At 36.7% G+C, this 18,821-nt stretch overlaps 1 protein-coding gene across 1 annotated transcript in view; it reads right to left on the bottom strand.

The window, feature by feature from the left end:
- Nucleotides 1–1,436: 1,436 nt before the first annotated feature.
- Nucleotides 1,437–18,821, bottom strand: part of MRPS35 (mitochondrial ribosomal protein S35) — a 42,519-nt gene continuing 25,134 nt past the window's right edge. Inside the window, exons 7-9 of the mRNA XM_036760792.1 lie at nt 13,866–13,975; nt 11,159–11,228; nt 1,437–1,827 (exon numbers count right to left, since the gene is read on the bottom strand). Of these exons, the coding sequence (XP_036616687.1) occupies nt 1,558–1,827; nt 11,159–11,228; nt 13,866–13,975 (450 nt within the window). The 3' untranslated portion in view covers nt 1,437–1,557. The remainder of the gene's footprint in view (nt 1,828–11,158; nt 11,229–13,865; nt 13,976–18,821) is intronic.

Here is an 18,821-nt window from a genome sequence, read left to right as displayed (position 1 = left end):
GTGTACAATTTTCCAAATTCAATCCAACCTGATCTGAGTTTCAAAGTTCCAATATTTAAAGGGCCAAAGTTCTAAAATAACAAAGTTTCACATTTAAACCTGAATTAACTAATTATTCCTGAAATATAATATTTTATATTATGCTTATATTTTATATATTAAAATATATATTCATATATGTATATATTATGTATTTATATTTATATCTCATAAAATAATTATTAATTGCCAGCAAATATAACCTAGAGCCTGCAATTTTGGCCACCTTCTTTAGGATATCCTGCATGATTTTTGTAGCTTGAAAGAATTCCCATTGTCTCAGTTAGTACTGCCTCAGTAATCAAATCGTTATTATGTGTGCTTCCACGTGCACTAATTAAATAATAGTCTACCAATCCCTGGGCTCTTCTATCAATTTTTCAATTTTCAGTACTTTCCTTTTCTATCTTATTTTTAAACCTTTGATTTCCTTTTCTTACCACTTCACAATTTTTCTTTCAAATTTTGAAATGTAATATTTCTTAAATTATGCTTAAAAACATAACCCAAGCCAAGTAATTATCCTATCTTACAAGTGGTACATAAGTTAATGAAATATAGCGCTGGGGTTTTTTTTTCCTTTTGGCACAGTGTCATAATACAGGGCCATTATATAAACTACAGCTTGTCAACTTAAATCTTCATTTTATATGAATCTTATGGTCAATTATTTTGGAAAGCCCTTTGATTTCTGTTCATTTTTCTATTCCTCTGTCAGAAATACTTAAGGCCTGAAATCTGGGTTGTGGTCAACAAGTCCCTCATTCTCTTTTTTTTTTGCATTTGCAAAAAATGATTCAAAGATTTAAAAAATACAGACTCTAATCAACACTATCTTCTTCCTACCAGTTGGGGGATTTTAAATTAAATTGTATCTCTTCATATGGCTCCTAGCACAAAACCTGGTACATGGCAGGTGCTTAATAAATGTTTGTTGGCTGACTGTATTCCAAATTTTAGATGCAGTTACTATTTCTCCCTTTTAGCATTACTTACTATTTGGCAGGGACAACAGCTTAAGCCTAAAAAATACACAGGTCAAAAGCAACCAACATACATCATATTAAGGGGCAGGAAATGTATTCTGCAATGTCCAAACTAATGAAAAAAATCACAGTTAACATTAGGGATAACAATTTCACTCTTAATTATTACTAATTATGGGACATTAAAAACTAGCTAAGTGTTTATATTTTTAAAAGTGTGAAGTAGGGGCAGATAGGTGGCACATTGAGTACAGCACCAGCCCTGGAGTCAGGAGGACGACCTGAGTTCAAATCCAGCCTCAGACACTTAACACACTTACTAGTTGTATGACCTTAGGCAAGTCACTTAACCCCAATTGCCTTGCCTTCCCCCCTGCAAAAAAAAAGTATTAAATAATTCCAAGTCTAGAATAAAGAGTGGTTGTTAATATATTATTTAAAATTTTGTATACAACATCACAGAGATCCAACCATCCAATATCTGACAACAAATTATGACTGAGCAAGAGGTTTTTCCCCCCCAACATTGCAGTCACATCAAATTCAATAGCTTCTTTACTGCTTCTTTATACTGAGAAAGGTTATTTTCAGTATCGCCCTCATTTTTAAGTGCAACAACAGATTTTTTGTAATTCCCAACTTCTTCAGAACTAAGTAGCTCCTCCGGCGTGACTCCAGCTGTTTTTTCTGATGCTTTAATTTGTAGAAGAGTATTCAGGATATTTTTTTCTGAGCGGCTCTTCTCCCATACATATTCCTCCATGTCTGCTTCAGTCTTCTTTTTCTCCCAGTCTTCAGTTTTCTGAAAGAAAAGAGTTTCGAACATTCAAAATTCCTTAATGCAGATTTTAAAAACTTGAATTTTTAAAATTTATCATGTGAAAATTGGCAAGCTACCTAACCTCTCTCTGAACGTTAGTTCCCTCATCTTTATTTCTGCAGTATTTCAAAAATCTGTGACTGTCAGGGCAAGCACCTCCTACACCCACACATACTATATCTTTCCTATGAACTGATGTGGACAAAAATTTGTCACCTTGCAGCAAGTCCTGCTTCTAACTGGGCAAGGCTGGTGCTCAAGCCATGGCTACATAGTCCACTGCCAAGGACTGAACTGAAAGTTTGCCAGGACCTGGAAGAAAGGGCACATCACAGGCACAGGCTTCAACTCCATTCGACATCCGTTAAGTGGGGATAATAACAGTAATGAGAATGATGACAATGGCAGGACAGGGCTGCAAAAGGAAAATAAAGTCACGCGTGTGCCCTTTCATAGAGGTTTCCCTCTAGTCTCCCACACCCACTGCAAGACTGGCTACAAGGAAAGTTGAAGGGTCTGCAATTCTTAAGGCTGTGTGTCATCTGGCCTCAGTGCTATAATTATGTAGGACAACATGGAAAAGGAGGCACTGGTAATATTGAGAATGTTCCAGGTGAGCACTCATGTGATATCAGATAACCAAGTCAATGCAGGTATATGTGAATGAGAAACTTGGGAGCCTTGACAATGTGTTTGAGACTTGGCATGAAATCTTTATTCATTTTTGTTTTGAGGTAACACTTCTAAGAAGAAGTTGACTTCTTTTTATAGATTATCTTCCTATCACACTGAAATGCAATACACAAATTGCAAATTAGAGATAGTTTTCCCTGCCAAACTTTAGTTCTTAAAAATTGTTAAGATACTGCCAATGATCTCATGCAGCTTTTTTCATGTCTGGGCAAATGAAATTTTTTTCTTAATCAAGACACAGAGACAACAAGCATCTCATACAGGTATAGTGTTTCTCACACATAATAGAAACTAACTGCTGCACCTGGCCACAACTAGAACACAAATTTTATCCTTATTTTCTGGAGTCATGTCCTGATTTCAACAAAAAGATCTTTGTGAGGTCTTAGACTTCTTTAGTTTCTAAGGCTTTCAGTTGAAAAAAGTCAAAATATAATCATATTTTTTTTGGAGAAAATCCTCTCTTCCTTTTAATCTGTAACATTTTTTTTCAAATAGGTTTTTATAGGTATCTTTTATTTTTATATTATCTAGATTTCCCCTTGTATTCCTCCTCTTCTCAACTCCCAGAGATCCTCCTTTTATAACAAAGAAACTTTTTTTAATAAAGGAAGAAAAAAACCGAGGCAAAACAGATCAACACACCAAAAAAAAAATCTGATGCTACTTGAAATATTCCACCTTGGACCTTGATCTCTGCCATGGAGCAGGAAGATGATTTCTCATATTCCCTTTCTGGGGCCATGCTTGTTCTTTATAATTCTGCAATTTTTACTTTCAATTGATTCGAGTTTTATGTTCATTTCATAACACCACACTCACCAACTATATTGTTTTCTTGGACTCTGCTAAGTCCACTTTGCATCAGTTCATATATGTCTTTCTATATTTCTCTGGACTCCTCATATCTGTTGTATATTACAGCATATTAATATCTCATTAGATTTATGTACTACAGTTTGATTAGTCATTCTCTTATCAATAGACATCTGCTATATTTCATTTCTTTGCTACCAAAAAAGCTGCTACAAATATTTCATTTTATAAAAAGGCTTTTATTTTTTTTTTAATCAATTACCTCGTTGGGGTATATGCCTAGTAGTGGGATCTCTGAGTCAAAGGGTATGGCCATTTTAGTCACTTTATTTGCATAATCATAAAATACCTTCCAGAATGATCGTACCAGTCAAACAGCACCTCCACCAATAATGTACTGGTGTGTTTATCTTCCTACAATAATAATGCTAGTATTCATTAGGTTTCAAGTGAATGGAACAGTTCCTTGTAATAACATCTGATAGTAAAGAAATTAAATGCTAATTTAATATGTATTCATTTTAAATGGTTAGCATTTTTAAACTTGTTGAGAAAATCAACTCCATACACTAAAATTTTTTTTCCATCAACTATTCATCTCTAAAATCTTACTATGGCATTTACCCCAACCAAAATAAAAGTTGGCAGAAAAAAAAAATCTCTAGGTCAATTTTTAAAACTGAATAATGGTAGCCTAAAACTTGATATTTTTATAGAATACTGTAATATCGCCTTGTTTTGTGGATACACCTGAAAATATTTTCTTTGAATGTAAAAAAAAAAAAATTCATCCCCTTAACATGGATGTAAAAGGCATATCATGGGCTCCTTTTCTAATTTTTTTATGTTGTGATCTTAACTTTATGTTATGATTCAGGGAATGTATCCATTTTGAATTCATTATAGAATTTATTGTGGAATGTGGTTTAAAATGTTGATCTAGGACCCATTCCTGCCAAACTACTTTTCAAGTTTTATTAAGCAGAGGGTTCTTTCCTTGGTAATCTGTATTTTCCAGTTTATGGATTACTGAGTTCTATTATTTCTTATTCTTCCTTGTCAGGTCTGTTCCAATTATCTATTTTTCTATTTCCTAACCAGCACCAAGTGGATTAGATGATTGTGGCTTCAAAATAAGTTTGAAGACTGGAAAACCTATTCCTCCATCATTTCTACCTTTTTTTTTTCCATTATTTCCTTTGACAGTCTAGATTTTTTGTTTCTCTAAATGAATTTTGTTATTATTTTATCTAGATCTGTAAATGACTCCTTTAGTAATTGGATTGGTATAGCATTAAATCTCTGTAAATTAACTTTGGTAGTATTGTCAGTCTACAAAACTTCAATGTTTGTTAACAACACTGAAACAAAAAGGGACTGTGACTGGATCAATTAGGATGTGACACAGCTGATTGGGAAATGCTGCTGATAGAAGTGTTATGTTAAAATACCAACTTTCACATATTACAAAGTTTTCTTGTCTTTACTGCTTTACAGTTTTTACTGCTGGTATAATTGTAATTTTCTTTCTTATGATGTTGACTGATTCTTTGGAAATTTTTTGTTTAAGGCTAAAATTAAAACATTGGGAAAAGATAAAGTATTAAAGTTATACTTTATATTGTTATTTTGTATGCAAGTTAGCATAGAACATCAGATTATTTATGACAGTAGTTCTAGGTTCACCTCCTTTGAATAAAGTATGTCAAGCACTGTTCAAGAAAGAGCAATGTCACCATGTTATAATGGCAATAATAATTTACAAACCATGACAATGATTTTTTAAGGTAAAACCTACTAAGAAGACCCATTTTACTAATTAAACCTTGGATGAGGTCCAAGATGATCAATCAACCAACCAATTCATCCATAAGCATTTAGTGAGCACCAAAATGTGCCAGGCAGTATACTGGGCACATGAGAAGTAAAACCAATGCGAGAATCTCAAGAAGATTACATTCACCATGTACATATATAAGGATGTGCTGAATAAATACAAAATAAACACAAAGTACCAAGTCAGGGAATGTGGAGAAATAAAAGGACAAGGCATAGGGAGGATGGAACCATTTGAAACATACACATTTAGGGGTAGGAGTGACAAATGATTAATCAGCAAAAGAGAGTGAGGAATGGCTAGACAAGTAACAGGAGAGTCAGGAGGGAAGAACGTCAGTAAAGGACAGAGAAGAAAGTCTCTGGGAGAAGAGAGAATCAGCACAGTCTAATGCTAAAGAAGGATGAAACAAAGGTCATGAGAAGTGGCAATTAAATGATCCCTGGTAACTTGGAAAGGGGCAATTCCAGTTCAGTGAGGAGGTTAGAGGCCCAAGAGGAAAGGGAATGGAATCAGTAAGCATAGACAGCTTTTTCCAGGAGTTTGGCTGAGAAAGGGAGGAAGAATATAATACAATGGCTTGAGGGAAGTTTTTCAAGGATGAGGGGAATTTAAGATATTTGAAAGCAGTATGGAAGGAATCAGCAGGAAGGGGGAGACTGAAGATTAGAAAGAGGGAGGGGCTGATTGAGGGGTTAATCTTCGGGAAAAGATGGGAGGAGCACATTTAGAGGTTTGGCTTTGGCAAGGACAGGAAAAGAGTGGAGGATGATATTAAGATTTTGAGATAAAGAGAAGGGTCTCGAAAAGGAAGCTCACATAAGCAAAAAGCCTCAACTTTCTCGGTTAAAGTTAAGAGGTGAAATTCTCAGCTAAGAGAATGGGAGGAGGGGGATACTTGAAGAGAGAAGATTTAGAATAACTTCTTTGAGGAGGTATATTGTTAATGTATTTTCGTGTATTGTTAATGTATTTTTGCTTAATGGGAAGATCTTTCCCATCCATTAATAGGCCCATGTGACCTGCTTAAGTCACATGGAAGCCTAAGTCACATGAGCCTGGGTCATGAGGGTTGTGATTCTCTCTGATCCTGAAGAAGTATATATATACTCAGAGGTTAGCATTTGCTTTGGGGCTCACTCATGAGAAGAAGTGTTCGTGTGATGTAGCCAGATGAGACTCTGGGTAGCCATTAAGGAGCTCCCCCCACCCCCCTGGGCTTTGAAAAACCCACGTTAGGGGCAGCTAGGTGGCACAATGAGTAGAGCACCGGCCCTGAAGTCAGGAGGACCTGAGTTCAAATCCGGCCTCAGACATTTGAAAAACTTACTAGCTGTGTTACCTTGGGCAAGTTACTTAACTCCAATTGCCCTGCCTTTCCCCCTGCAAAAAAAAGAAAAAAAAACACCCAGATGTTGGTGCTTCTCTCTCTGGTAACTATGCATGTATTGCTTTTGGTCAGACAGTTGGAAGCCCTTTCTGTTGGTCTTTGCTGTTTGTATTTGCTCTGTTTATATAATTTCTGTTTGTATTTTCTCTGAAGTTCAGGGATCTGACTGACTTTTCCCCTGAATTTATATATATATATATATATATGTTTGATTAAAGTAATAATATTGTTGACCCCTTTAAAGTGGCTTTCCTTTAGAAAAGCAGATCAAAGAACCTGTGCTAGCAGCCTTCCTGTGTGCCTTATACCCCACTGTACCCTTACACCCCATACCCCTTACCCCGACAGCAGCTGCAAGTAACATTGTTGTTACAGGAGGGAAGGATCAGGGAGGAATCAAAGGACTGCCATCTGTGATGACGGTCCAGTTGAAGTAAGAAAAGAAAAAAAGTTAAAAGGGAAGGGAACCAGAGGGAGAGGAGGAAAAATTTCAAAGCCTGGGTGATGGGTGTGGACACTAAACTTCTAGGGAACCCATTTTTTCTAACCAACTTAAACAGTTCAGAGTGCTGTAGTTCCTCATGACAAAGAATACTGTGCCCTGACTATAAATAATTTGAGAACTACCATTCTAGACACTATGGCTCTCTTACATAATGTTTTGAAATGGAGGTTAATTTTGTGTCAACGAACTGATTCCCACTTTACAAGATAAATGCATTTCACCTCCAAGTATGTCTGAAAGCTTAACCACCTTATCCATGCCTCCTGCTGCAAGTAAATTGGGATCAGAATTAAACTGCACTTACTGCATTATGACAAAGAAGAATACTTTGAAGCATAAGAATTCCAATATTTTTTAGAGAAGTAGCATCCAGATGAAATCCTCACACTTTCCATTAGGAAAAAAAAAATAGGAAGTTTGGATTACTAGGGACCCAAGAAACTAAATCTTATCTTACTAACTTCTTTTATATTAAATGAAAACCTGGAGAAACTTTTTAAAAATCTAACTGCAGCAGATTAAACATGGAACCAGGACTGAGCTGCACTTATCCATGATATACCTCAATGATATGAGAATTCTTCAAACCACAAGAATGCCAACATCTTTAGAATATGACCATCTGTATATTTTTATACTTCCCATAAAATCAGATAAATCGGACCACTATGGTCCAAATAAAATGAATCTCCATCTTAGTAATTATGCATTAATGTATCAATGAGAACTTAGAAAAAGCTTTTGTCTCCCCATCCCATGCCAAAATCTAACTAAAGGGAAGGGAAGGAAATAAGTACTGTTATATAGCACCTACTACAGGCTAGGTAGTGTGCTAAGCGCTTTTACAAATATTAATTCATTTACTCTGTATCTGTTATTAATCAATCACTTAAGAGAAACCTAACCCCAACCCCCACCTCCTGTTCTCTAAGCTCCATTCTCTTCCAACACTCTCTCACCCATATCCTACTCCAAACCTGCCCACCAGATCCTCTGAAATTCTCATTTCAAAAGGAACAAACTTCCCTTCATCCTGACCTCTTTCTCTCACGCTCCTTCCACCTATTGGCCCTCACGGAGCCCTGGTTCCTTTTCCTCCTTCCCCTCCCCACCACACTCTTGGTTCTGCTCTTCCCCTGGCTGACTTTTCACACTCACACATCTAACACATTAGTCTTGGCGGGGGTGGGGGGTAGGAGGGGGGTGCCTCCTTCTACTTCCAGACTCCCTTCACCACCATTACTCAGCAACCTTCCTCCTCAGACGTTCATAGCATCAAAAATTTCTGTGATTATGATGGCTGTTGTGTCCCAACACAACTCTTTCTTGAGTACTTCAGCACCCGACTCACTTTCTTCTTCTTCTCCCCATCTCCTGCTCTCACACTGGGGAACTTCAATATCTGGGTACATACTCTCTTGAACTTTCTACTCTGTTAATTCCTAAGTCTCCTCCAATGCTATGACTCTGAGACTCCACTTCAACCTACCACAGGCATGGTCACACCCTTGATCCAGCCACCACCCACATGTTCCACTTCCCTAATTAAATCTCTCCCTGTGCCTCATCCCTCCTAAACCCTTTCATTGTCCTTACTGTGACCTCCAATACCTCCACTCTTCATTCTGATTTTACTTCCCTCCTTTCTCTAATTTTGACCCTAGCCTCAGTCAGTTGAACTCTATGCTGTCTTCTACTCTCAAATCCTGTATGCCTTTGTCCTATTGTGGCTCATTTCTTGCACTATTTTTCAAGCCAACCGAACTGACCTTCTCTGTTCCTCATACAGGAGGATCTCCATCCATACATACCCTATCTCCCTTTGTTGTTTTGGCCATCCTCCATGGCTGGAATGCACTCTCTCTTTACCTGAACCTTAGCGAGTCCTTCTCTTCCATTAAGATGCAGCTCAGGTACTATCTTGGGCATACAGTCTTTCCTGATCTCTGCCAACTGCTAGCACCCTCCCTCCCAAACTACCACATATTTAACTATTTTGAATATATTTGTACTTACTGACTTTTATTTATGTTGACTGTATAGATCTTTATATGTACTTAATTGTCCTCTCCATTACAGTGCGAGCTCATTGAAAGTAGATATTATTTCAGTCTTATTTCTTGTAACCTTAGAGCCTGGGATAATGCCTGGCATACAACAGGCTTTAATAAATAACTTGCTGATTGACTGGTCAAGTGATCCTCCCAATCCAACATCCTATATCTCCCTTCCCTCCCTCTGCCAAACAACTAGCAACAGCTGACTTCACGACCTTTCCTCATACTCACTCCATTGTAATCTGGTGACCAACCTCATTATTTGACTGAAAAAGCTCTCTCTAAAGCTACCAATGATCTCTTAATTGTTAAGTTTGATAGTCTTGTTGTTGGGCTTGTGTTAGTCTATCACCCCCATGACAGCTGCTAGCCAGATTATTGAAATGGGTCTTCCTGTCTCCTGGTCTCTCCTGACTTTGTTCTATCTTCTGTACTGCTAGCAACATGATTTTCCTAAGTATAAATCCAACAATGTCACTCATTTACTGGCCAAAGTCCTGTTGCCTCTAGGATCAAACAAAAACTCCCATGTTTAGCTTTTAAAGTCCTTCACTAATTTGTCCAAACCTATGTTTCCAGAGTCATTCACTATAATCATTCCCCGTCTTGAACTCTGTGATCCAGCCCAACTGGCCTTCTCTCTGTTCCATGCACATACCATCTCCCATCACCTGGCTCTCTCCACACCCGGAAGGTACACCCTCTTAACATCTGCCTCAGAGGAACTCTCCCTTCCTTGAAGAAAGCTCAAGTAATACCTGCTCAATGAAGCTTTTTCTGATACCCTCAACTGCTAAATTTAAAGATGTAAATAAATTTACTTATGTTTACTCTCTCAGATTTATTTTATATATATTTATAGGTATCCTTGCTGTCTCCTCGTTAGAAGTACTCTCCTTATAAAGATTGGTTCATTCACTGCTGTTTGTATCTATTATGCTTAGCACACAGTAGGTGTTTCATAAAAACCCACTGTTTAATTGATTGATAGACAATTAAGAATAAACATGAAAATGAGTTGAAAAGGACTAGAAGACAAGACTCTCCACCAAATAGTAGGTGGTGTCATCAAATTTCAAATAGGAATTCCACTTTAGTAAAGGAAGAAAAGACTGCAATTCATTAAAAATGTTTAACTCTGCATATTTTCATGGCTCATCTGGATTCTCCAGCTCAAAGCTTCTTCAATGATAGGACTTGTTGAGAAAGGATCAAAAGCCAAGTTTAATACAGTCATTCTTTAATTATATCTATTCACTCCAGTCTTATGTTGCTACTCTGGCACCAAAGCAATTAACTTTCAAGATCAAAGACTTCTCACGTGAACCCAGAATGCAAGCTTATTTGGATTCTAGGATGGAGAACCAAAGAAAGAATCTGGTAAGTCAACTTCCATAGCATTTATGGCTGTCATTTCCTTTGGCACAAATTTACTTTATAGGCTGCTGGCAAAATGGGAAAGACACAAAACCACTTGCTATTTATTGTTTTGAGTTAATCTGCACTTGAGGCTGAGCTCTACTCACTATGCTATATAATTCCCAAAAGGAATTTGACTTCTTCAAGCCAAAATCACTTTTAAGTTAAACTGTCTTAGTCAAGAGTAGCATTCACCTTTGCTGCCATTCAAATCCAGTAGAGTTTAAATCCAGCATCAAACTCTCACTAGCTGTGTGACCTTGGACAAGTCATTTCATTTTTTGTCTCATCTGTAAAATGAGGATAAGAGCATCCTTCCAGGATTATTGTGAGGATCAAATGAGATACTTGTAGAACAGTGCTTAGCACATAATAAGTGTTTGTTCCCTTCTCTCCCATATGGCTTCCCTGTGTATTTTAACTAACTTACTTTCAGTGCAACAGCTATTAATGACATTTTGTACCATATTTGTGTTAATTAATTAATATTCATAAAATATTCAAATGAATATTTCTTTATAAGGCTTTCTGAAAAATTAACATCCTTTGATTAAAATGTTACTAAAATGTTAAATATTCAAAACAGAATAACTTACCCATGATTCATGGTATAAAACTGTTAACAGATACATGGCATAGTCATAATTCTGTCTCTGTAAAGGGCACCTTTAAAAGAGTAAAAAAACAGTGATTAAAATCTCAGTAAGCTGAATTTTCTACAACCCGAACGTTTGGCAGCGTATAGCCATAACTTTCATACTGAATAGTATATAGTGTATATACTAATCTACACTTCTTATTTCTCATCAACATTTTAAAATTCAATCCTGTGCTTGGAAATCTTTTTACATAGTTATATATATGGCTTATTATATTACGTATAAAACAAAGTATTTCTTTACTTGGGTTATTTCACTGAATTCAGAATATCCACTTGCTTCCTCCTTTAATGAAACTGCTTTGCCTAGTGATTGTTTTAGACTCAATGAAATTTTAAAAATATCTCCAAATGGAATTCCATACCATTCATTCTCAGTGATGACTGCCTCCAGGATTACATGAGTAAATTGGTGAATTCACTAAACTTCTGTCTATTAATAGTCTCAATATTGAAAAAAAAATTGTTTTCTCAAATCTAATTTTAAAAAGTTAACTGAAATACATAATCTTATTTTTTTTAGTGTAGATAATCATCAAGGATTAGGTAATATTTCCATAAATTTGAGATGTGTGTATCCTGTTAAACTTTGTGTAAGAAAGCAATGCAGAAAAAGAAATAAAATATCATTTGGTTTATTTAAAAAATAGAAATGTAACTTTTTTTTTTAACCAGGCCTGTGGTTTCACTGGTGTAGAGCAGTAGTGTTAAACTTAAATAGAAACAGGGACCACCAGACCATACCTAAGGATCTCTGTGGGCTGCATATTGACTTTAAAAACCACTTATGTTTATATATTTCTTTTTTTATTAATTAATTTATTTTGTTAAGTATTTCCCAATTACATTTTAATCTGGTCTGGGCTGCACTCAGAGTGTTGTAGGCCAAATGCGGTGTTCGACACTCTTGGTGTAGACAACTCCTGATGAGGACACTCCTCCTACCAATACTCAGCAATTTATAGTCCTAAGAAAGTTACCTGAGGCACTGAGAGAGCAAATGATCTGCCCAGGGCCACACAGCAAGTACAATGCAGAGGCAAAACTTGAACCCAGGTCTTGCTGACTGTGAGGCCATCTTTCTACATACCACACTACGTTGATGTAATTACCATGTAACTAACTGCTTGAATTACAGTATCGCTCTATTCAAAGTTTATTTACAGCCTTATTGGAAATAATTATTGCCATAAAACATATAACCACAGATTATAATTTGTTATAATTTATGCTGAAAGGCAGCTAGGTGCTGCAGTAGATAGAGTGTAGAACTTGGAGTCAGGAAGATCTGAGTTCAAATCTAGCCTCAGACATTTCTAGCTGTGTGAACCTGGGCAAGTCACATAAGCCTGTTTGCTTCAGTTCCTCATCTATAAAAATGAGGTGGAAAAGGAAATGGCAAACTACTCCAGATCTTTGCCAAGAAAACCCCAAATGGGTTACAGCATCAGGCATGACTGAAATGACTGAACAACAAATAATTTATGATTGTAATCTTAAACACACTGATACTCCCATCATGCTACAGGCCTCAGGATAGATTTATGCATCTCTTGTCCAAACACCAGCCTAGTTAAATTTGGAGAGGCTCATCACTGGAGCGATTATCTCTGACCACAACAACTCACACAGATTTTCCACTAAGGTATGGCAAGGGGTAGTATACCTTAGATTCTTGGAGTACTGAAGTAACGTTAAACATAATAACACAGCATTAAGCTAATAGAACTTAATAGCTGAAATTTAAAGAAATTTTTTCTAAGTTATACAAGATGAATAACAACCACATATTTATTTTCCTCAAGAGAGGAAACTGAAGTAAAATGTCAGCAATCAATCACTGCCAATAATTAAGGATCCAATAAAAATCCACCACATAACCATTCCTCGGCCAGTACTCCCAATATGACAGTCTAGGATGATAAAAATACTTTGGTGTCTTTTTCAAAACTTTTTTATGTTCCTTAACAAAGAAAATGAGTCAATGATGAATTCAAGTAAGTTAACTTTAAGTAAGAAAACTTGCCTATTTTATACTTGCTGCATAAGATTTATATTTCTATTTAGTTCAGGTTGAACAAAAGTTTTTTTCTATAATGCCAACATATGTGAATTTTAAGATTGTTAACAACTTTAGTCTACGTATTAAAAATATCCAAATGTTTGGGGTCTTAGAGAGAAAAAGTCCAGATGATAGGATCAGTTTTCTACAACCCAAACGTTTGGCAGGGTATAGCCATAACTTTCATACTGAATTCAAATCTCCTAGGATTTCCTAGGATCACTTCTACTTTGATCCTACTTGTACCTATCAAAACTGATCTAAGTTCAAGTTATTCAGCCAAAGTAAACATTGCTGATAAAAACTTTAAATCTGGCCTGAAACCTTTATTACCTCAAGAAGATACATTGATAAATTATCGCATATTTTAAAGTATATGATTCTCCTACTTTCATCTTCATGAAATGAAACATGTTCCCACCAATTAATGCATAATAAACAGATAAACTTAAAATTAACAGCAATACTGGCTAAGTCTACATCTGAAGCTGGTGTTAAGATAAAATGACTGTGCCACAATGATTTCTGGTGGAGAGAGGCAAACCCTTACATATGGCTGATGGAGTGAAGTTTTTGCCTTTACCTGTCAGTAGTGATGGTAAGTAAATCAGTGTTCTTGCAGTACCGCTTTCCAACGAGTTTAATAAATTTCTTCTTTGCATGGTCATCTAAATTCAGTTTGGAAAGTCTAACCTGAAATGCCCAAGAGGGAATATACTCAGAAAAATTAGTTCAGGTATTTTAACACCAACAACAACCAAGAGCAGGTGACAATATTATTTAGATTTAGATTTTTAACTAGGACGGAATCACTCTTGTTCTTAAGATAAACTCATCTGTTGGTAAATAGTAACAGGCTTATCCTATTACTCACAGTAAAATCATGTCAAATTTCTTTAAGTTTTCTGGCTAGTCTATACATTGGGTACTTTTCCCAAAAGATCAAATGTCAGGTTTTCTAGGAAATTGAGAATTTCCTTCAGGAAGTTAATCTACTTAATTCTCATGGGTTAAACAGTAAGACTAAGATATAGCAGTAAAAGATAGTATGTAAAAACCACACAAATATTCCATTATTCCATGGTCATAGGATCATACAATAGGACTGAAAGGGACCCCAGTGGCCAATTAGTCCAATTCCCTCATTTTACAGGTGAAGAAACTGAGGCTCAAAGAGATTAAGTGACTTCCTCAAGGCTATGCAAATAATAAGCATCAGAAGTAGGATTTGAACTCAGGTCCTCTGAATATAGAACTACTGATCTTTTTTTTAAAAGTAGAGACTGTTCCATTCTTGGCATTTTTACCCCCAGCACAGTGCCTGGCACATGTAGAAGCTTAATAAATGCTTGCTGACTCTGATGGATTACCAGACAACCAGAACTATATTACTATATCTAGTTAGAGGCATTCACTTAACAGGGATAGGTTAGACTTTGAAGAAAGTTAGAAACAGAACCTAAGAGGAAAAAAAAAAGTCAAAAGACTTGGTCTAACAATCTGAAGAAAGGGCCCCCTCACTATATTTTATAAATATGTGGTCATTCTCTATTCATGGCTGAACAGAAAAAAAGCCTTGAAGCTATAAAAAGCTTGGTGAGGACATATGGACAAACGTTTGGAAAAAGGATACTAAATGCAACTGGATTCTCCTTACGAAGTGATTTTTAAAAACAAACTCGACTCTTATCTATCTAGAATGGCTTGGGTAATGTCTATCTGGAAGAAGGGAAAAAAGATTAGGTGACTGCTTTTCTCTAGCCCTTCATGTGCCACCTTTCATCAATCTTAGTAGATTCTATTTTTAAAATGAGATGGGATACATTTTTTGGTGTGTTAAGAACTGCCTAAATAAAACAGGTTTTATTAGAAACACCTTTTAAAATAATAAAGGGGGAAACAAGGAAAAAAAGGCAAAATGAAAAGCTTTTAAAGGCACTTACTAATAATATTGACTTTTAAAAAGTTTGCCAGCCAAGAACAATGAGTATGTTTGAAGTACTTTGAAAACATAAAACTTCTAAAAAATATTTAATAACCACCATAATTTGGGTATTTATCCAAGAAATATAAAGAAAATACATATGTGTAGCTGCAAGCCTTATTATCACAGTATTGTTCATGTCCACATTAACATTTTAATGCTTCAGCAAAACTGCATAAAGTTCATACCATAAGCTCATAAATATTTCAAAACAGCTTCATGGCACACTTACGCCACCTGCTAGCAAAAAAAGGCATTGCAAAATCACTTTCATCTTGGAACACACCGACATCAGCACAGGCAGCATCACTTTTTCATTGTTTTAACAAAACTACCAAAAAAGAAGTTTTTAAAGGTCCTTATTTCATAGTATAAAAATTCATTTATTAGTACTATACCAAAGGTAATATGGAATATTTCAAACTCCTTTCAAGTTTGATACACACAGGTATTTGTGATTTCAAAAAAGCCATTCAGCAAAGATGTAGAAAAACAAAACATTAAGTACACACAGACACACACACGTGTACATATATATATACATATGCATATATATATATGTGTCACAAAAGCTAAAATATTTTGATCATTTTAGGCTCTTTGTTGATTCTAGGCATAAAACTCAGGTCAAGGGAATGAATGAGAAACAAGATATTTATTTCCTTCCTCTATAGTAAGAGTTCTAATGTCTCAAGGACTATTTATAATAGATACCAACAACAGGTTCCTAACAATAGCACTTGTCCTAACCTGGAGACTGTGAACTTATTTTTAAAATATTTTGATAACTCTATTTCATTGTAATTGGTTTACTCTGCAATCTCTTGTATTTAATTCTATGCATTTAAAAACATTATTCTTGGGGGTGGAGCCAAGATAGTAGCTGGAAAGCAGGGACTTGCCTAAAGCTCTCCCCCAGGACCCTCCAAACACCTATTAAAAATGGCTCTGAACAAATTTTAGAACTGCAGAACCCACGAAATAGCAGAGGGAAGCAGGGCTTCAGCCCAAGACAGCCTGGATGGTCGCTGGGTAAGGTCTATCGCACTGAGCTGGGAAGGAGTGGAGCAAAGCCCAGCGTGGGCCGCACTTGGCCAACCAGACCAGGAGCCAGGCAGAACAGGCCCTAGTGCCCTGAATCAGTGAGCTGTGGCAGCTACCAGGCTTCTCAACCCACAAACACCAAAGACAACAGAGAAGGTTAGTGGGAAAAACTGCAGTGACAGAGTGAAAGGAGTTAGAGGTTCGACTACTGCCCAGGGGCAACAGAGGTGGTGCAGCTACAGAACTACATCTGCAGTTGCTTCTGGACCCAGGCCGACCTGGTAGGAGGGATTAAGTGGCGGATCAGAGCAGGAGTGCAGAGCCAGCTTAGATCTGAGTCTCAGTCCAGGTTGGCGGTTCTTGGGGGAGAAGAAGCACTGGTGTGTCAGAGCTTGCTGTGTAGAAATAGCTCTGAAAACAACAGTGCAGCCCCTCAAGCTTGGGGCAAAGTACTCTCTACTCTACAAGCAGTCATACCCTGACAAAAAGCTCAAGGGTCAAGTAGTTGGCTGGGAACATGAACAGGCAACAAAAATGAGCTAAGACTCAGATGCAGACTCAAACTCAAACTCTAGATTCTGCTTTTGGTGACAAAAAAGATCTAAACATACAACCAGAAGAAGTCAACAAAGTCAAAGAGCCTACATCAAAAGCCTCCAAGAAAAATATGAACTGGTTTCAGGCCATGGAAGAGCTCAAAAAGGATTGGGAAAAGCAAGTAACAGAAGTAGAGGAAAAATTGGTAAGAGAAATGAGAGTGATGCAAGAAAACCATGAAAAATAAGTCAATAACTTGCTAGAGGAGACCCAAAAAAAAAATACTGAAGAAAATAACACCTTAAAGAACAGACTAACCCAAATGGCAAAAGGGCTCCAAAAAGCCAATGAGGAGAAGAATGCCTTGAAAGGCAGAATTAGCCAAATGGAAAAAGAGGTCCAGAAGACCACTGAAGAAAATACTACCTTAAAAATTAGATTGCAGCAAGTGGAAGCTAGTGACTTTAGGAGAAATCAAGAGATTATAAAACAGAACCAAAAGAATGAAAATATGGAAGACAATGTGAAATATCTCATTGGAAAAAACACTGACCTGGAAAATAGATCCAGGAGAAAAAATTATTGGACTACCTACCTGTGATCAAAAAAAGAGCCTAGATATCATCTTTCAAAAAATTATCAAGGAGAACTGCCCTGATATTCTAGAGCAAGAGGGTAAAATAGAAATTGAAAGAATCCACTGACTGCCTCCTGAAAAAGATCCCAAAAAGAAAACTCCTAGGAATACTGTTACCAAATTCCAGAGCTCCCAGATTAAGGAGAAAATACTGAAAGCAGACAGAAAGAAACAATTTGAGTATTGTGGAAACACAATCAGGATAACACAAGATCTAGCAGCTTCTACATTAAGGGATAGAAGGGCCTGGAATATGATATTCCAGAGGTCAAAGGAGCTAGGATTAAAACCAAGAATCACCTATCCAGCAAAACTGGGTATCATGCTCCCAGGCAAAATATGGACTTTCAATAAAATAGAGGACTTTCAAGCTTTCTCAGTGAAAAGACCAGAGCTGAATAGAAAATCTGACTTTCAAACACAAGAATCAAGAGAAGCATGAAAAGGTAAACATGAAAGAGAAATCATAAGGGACTTCCTAAAGTGGAACTGTTTTGCTTACATTCCTACATGAAAAGACGATTTGTGTAATTCATGAGACCTTTTCTCAGTATTAGGGTAGTTGAAGGGAATATACATATATATATCGACATATAGATGTGTGTGTGTACATATATATATATATATATATATATATACATACACACACACACACACACACATATATATATACACACACACATGGTGAGTAGAATATGAAGGGATGATATCTAAAAAAATAAAATAAAATTAAGGGGCGAGAGAGGAATATATTGAGAGAGGGAGAAAGGGAGAGATAGAATGGGGTAAATTATCTCACATAAAAGTGGCAAGAAAAAGCAGTTCTGTAGGAAGGGAAGAGGGGGCAGGTGAGGGAGAATGAGTGAATCTTGCTCTCATCAGATTTGACCTGAAGAGGGAATAACATACACACTCAATTGGGTATCTTGCCCCACAGGAAAGAAGGAGGAAGGGGATAAAAAAGGGGGGGACGATAGAAGGGAGGGCAGATAGGGGGAGGGGGTAATCAAAAGCAAACACTTTTGACAAGGGACAGGGTCAGGGGAGAAAATTGAATAAAGAGGGATAGATAGGAAGGAGCAAAATGTAGTTAGTCTTTCACAACATGAGTATTGTCGAAGGGTTTTGCATAATAACACACATGTGGCCTATGTTGAATTGCTTGCCTTCTTAGGGAGGGTGGGTGGGAAGGGAAGAGAATTTGGAATTCAAAGTTTTAAAAGAACATGTTCAAAAAAAAAAGTTTTTGCATGCAACTTGGAAATAAGATATACAGGCAATGGGGCACAGAAATCTATCTTGCCCTACAAGAAAGTAAGGGAAAAGGGGATGGGGGA

The sequence above is a fragment of the Trichosurus vulpecula genome, chromosome 5 (genome assembly GCF_011100635.1).
Source record: "Trichosurus vulpecula isolate mTriVul1 chromosome 5, mTriVul1.pri, whole genome shotgun sequence".
NCBI lineage: Eukaryota > Metazoa > Chordata > Mammalia > Diprotodontia > Phalangeridae > Trichosurus > Trichosurus vulpecula.
This window is presented reverse-complemented; position numbering and strand designations above follow the sequence as displayed.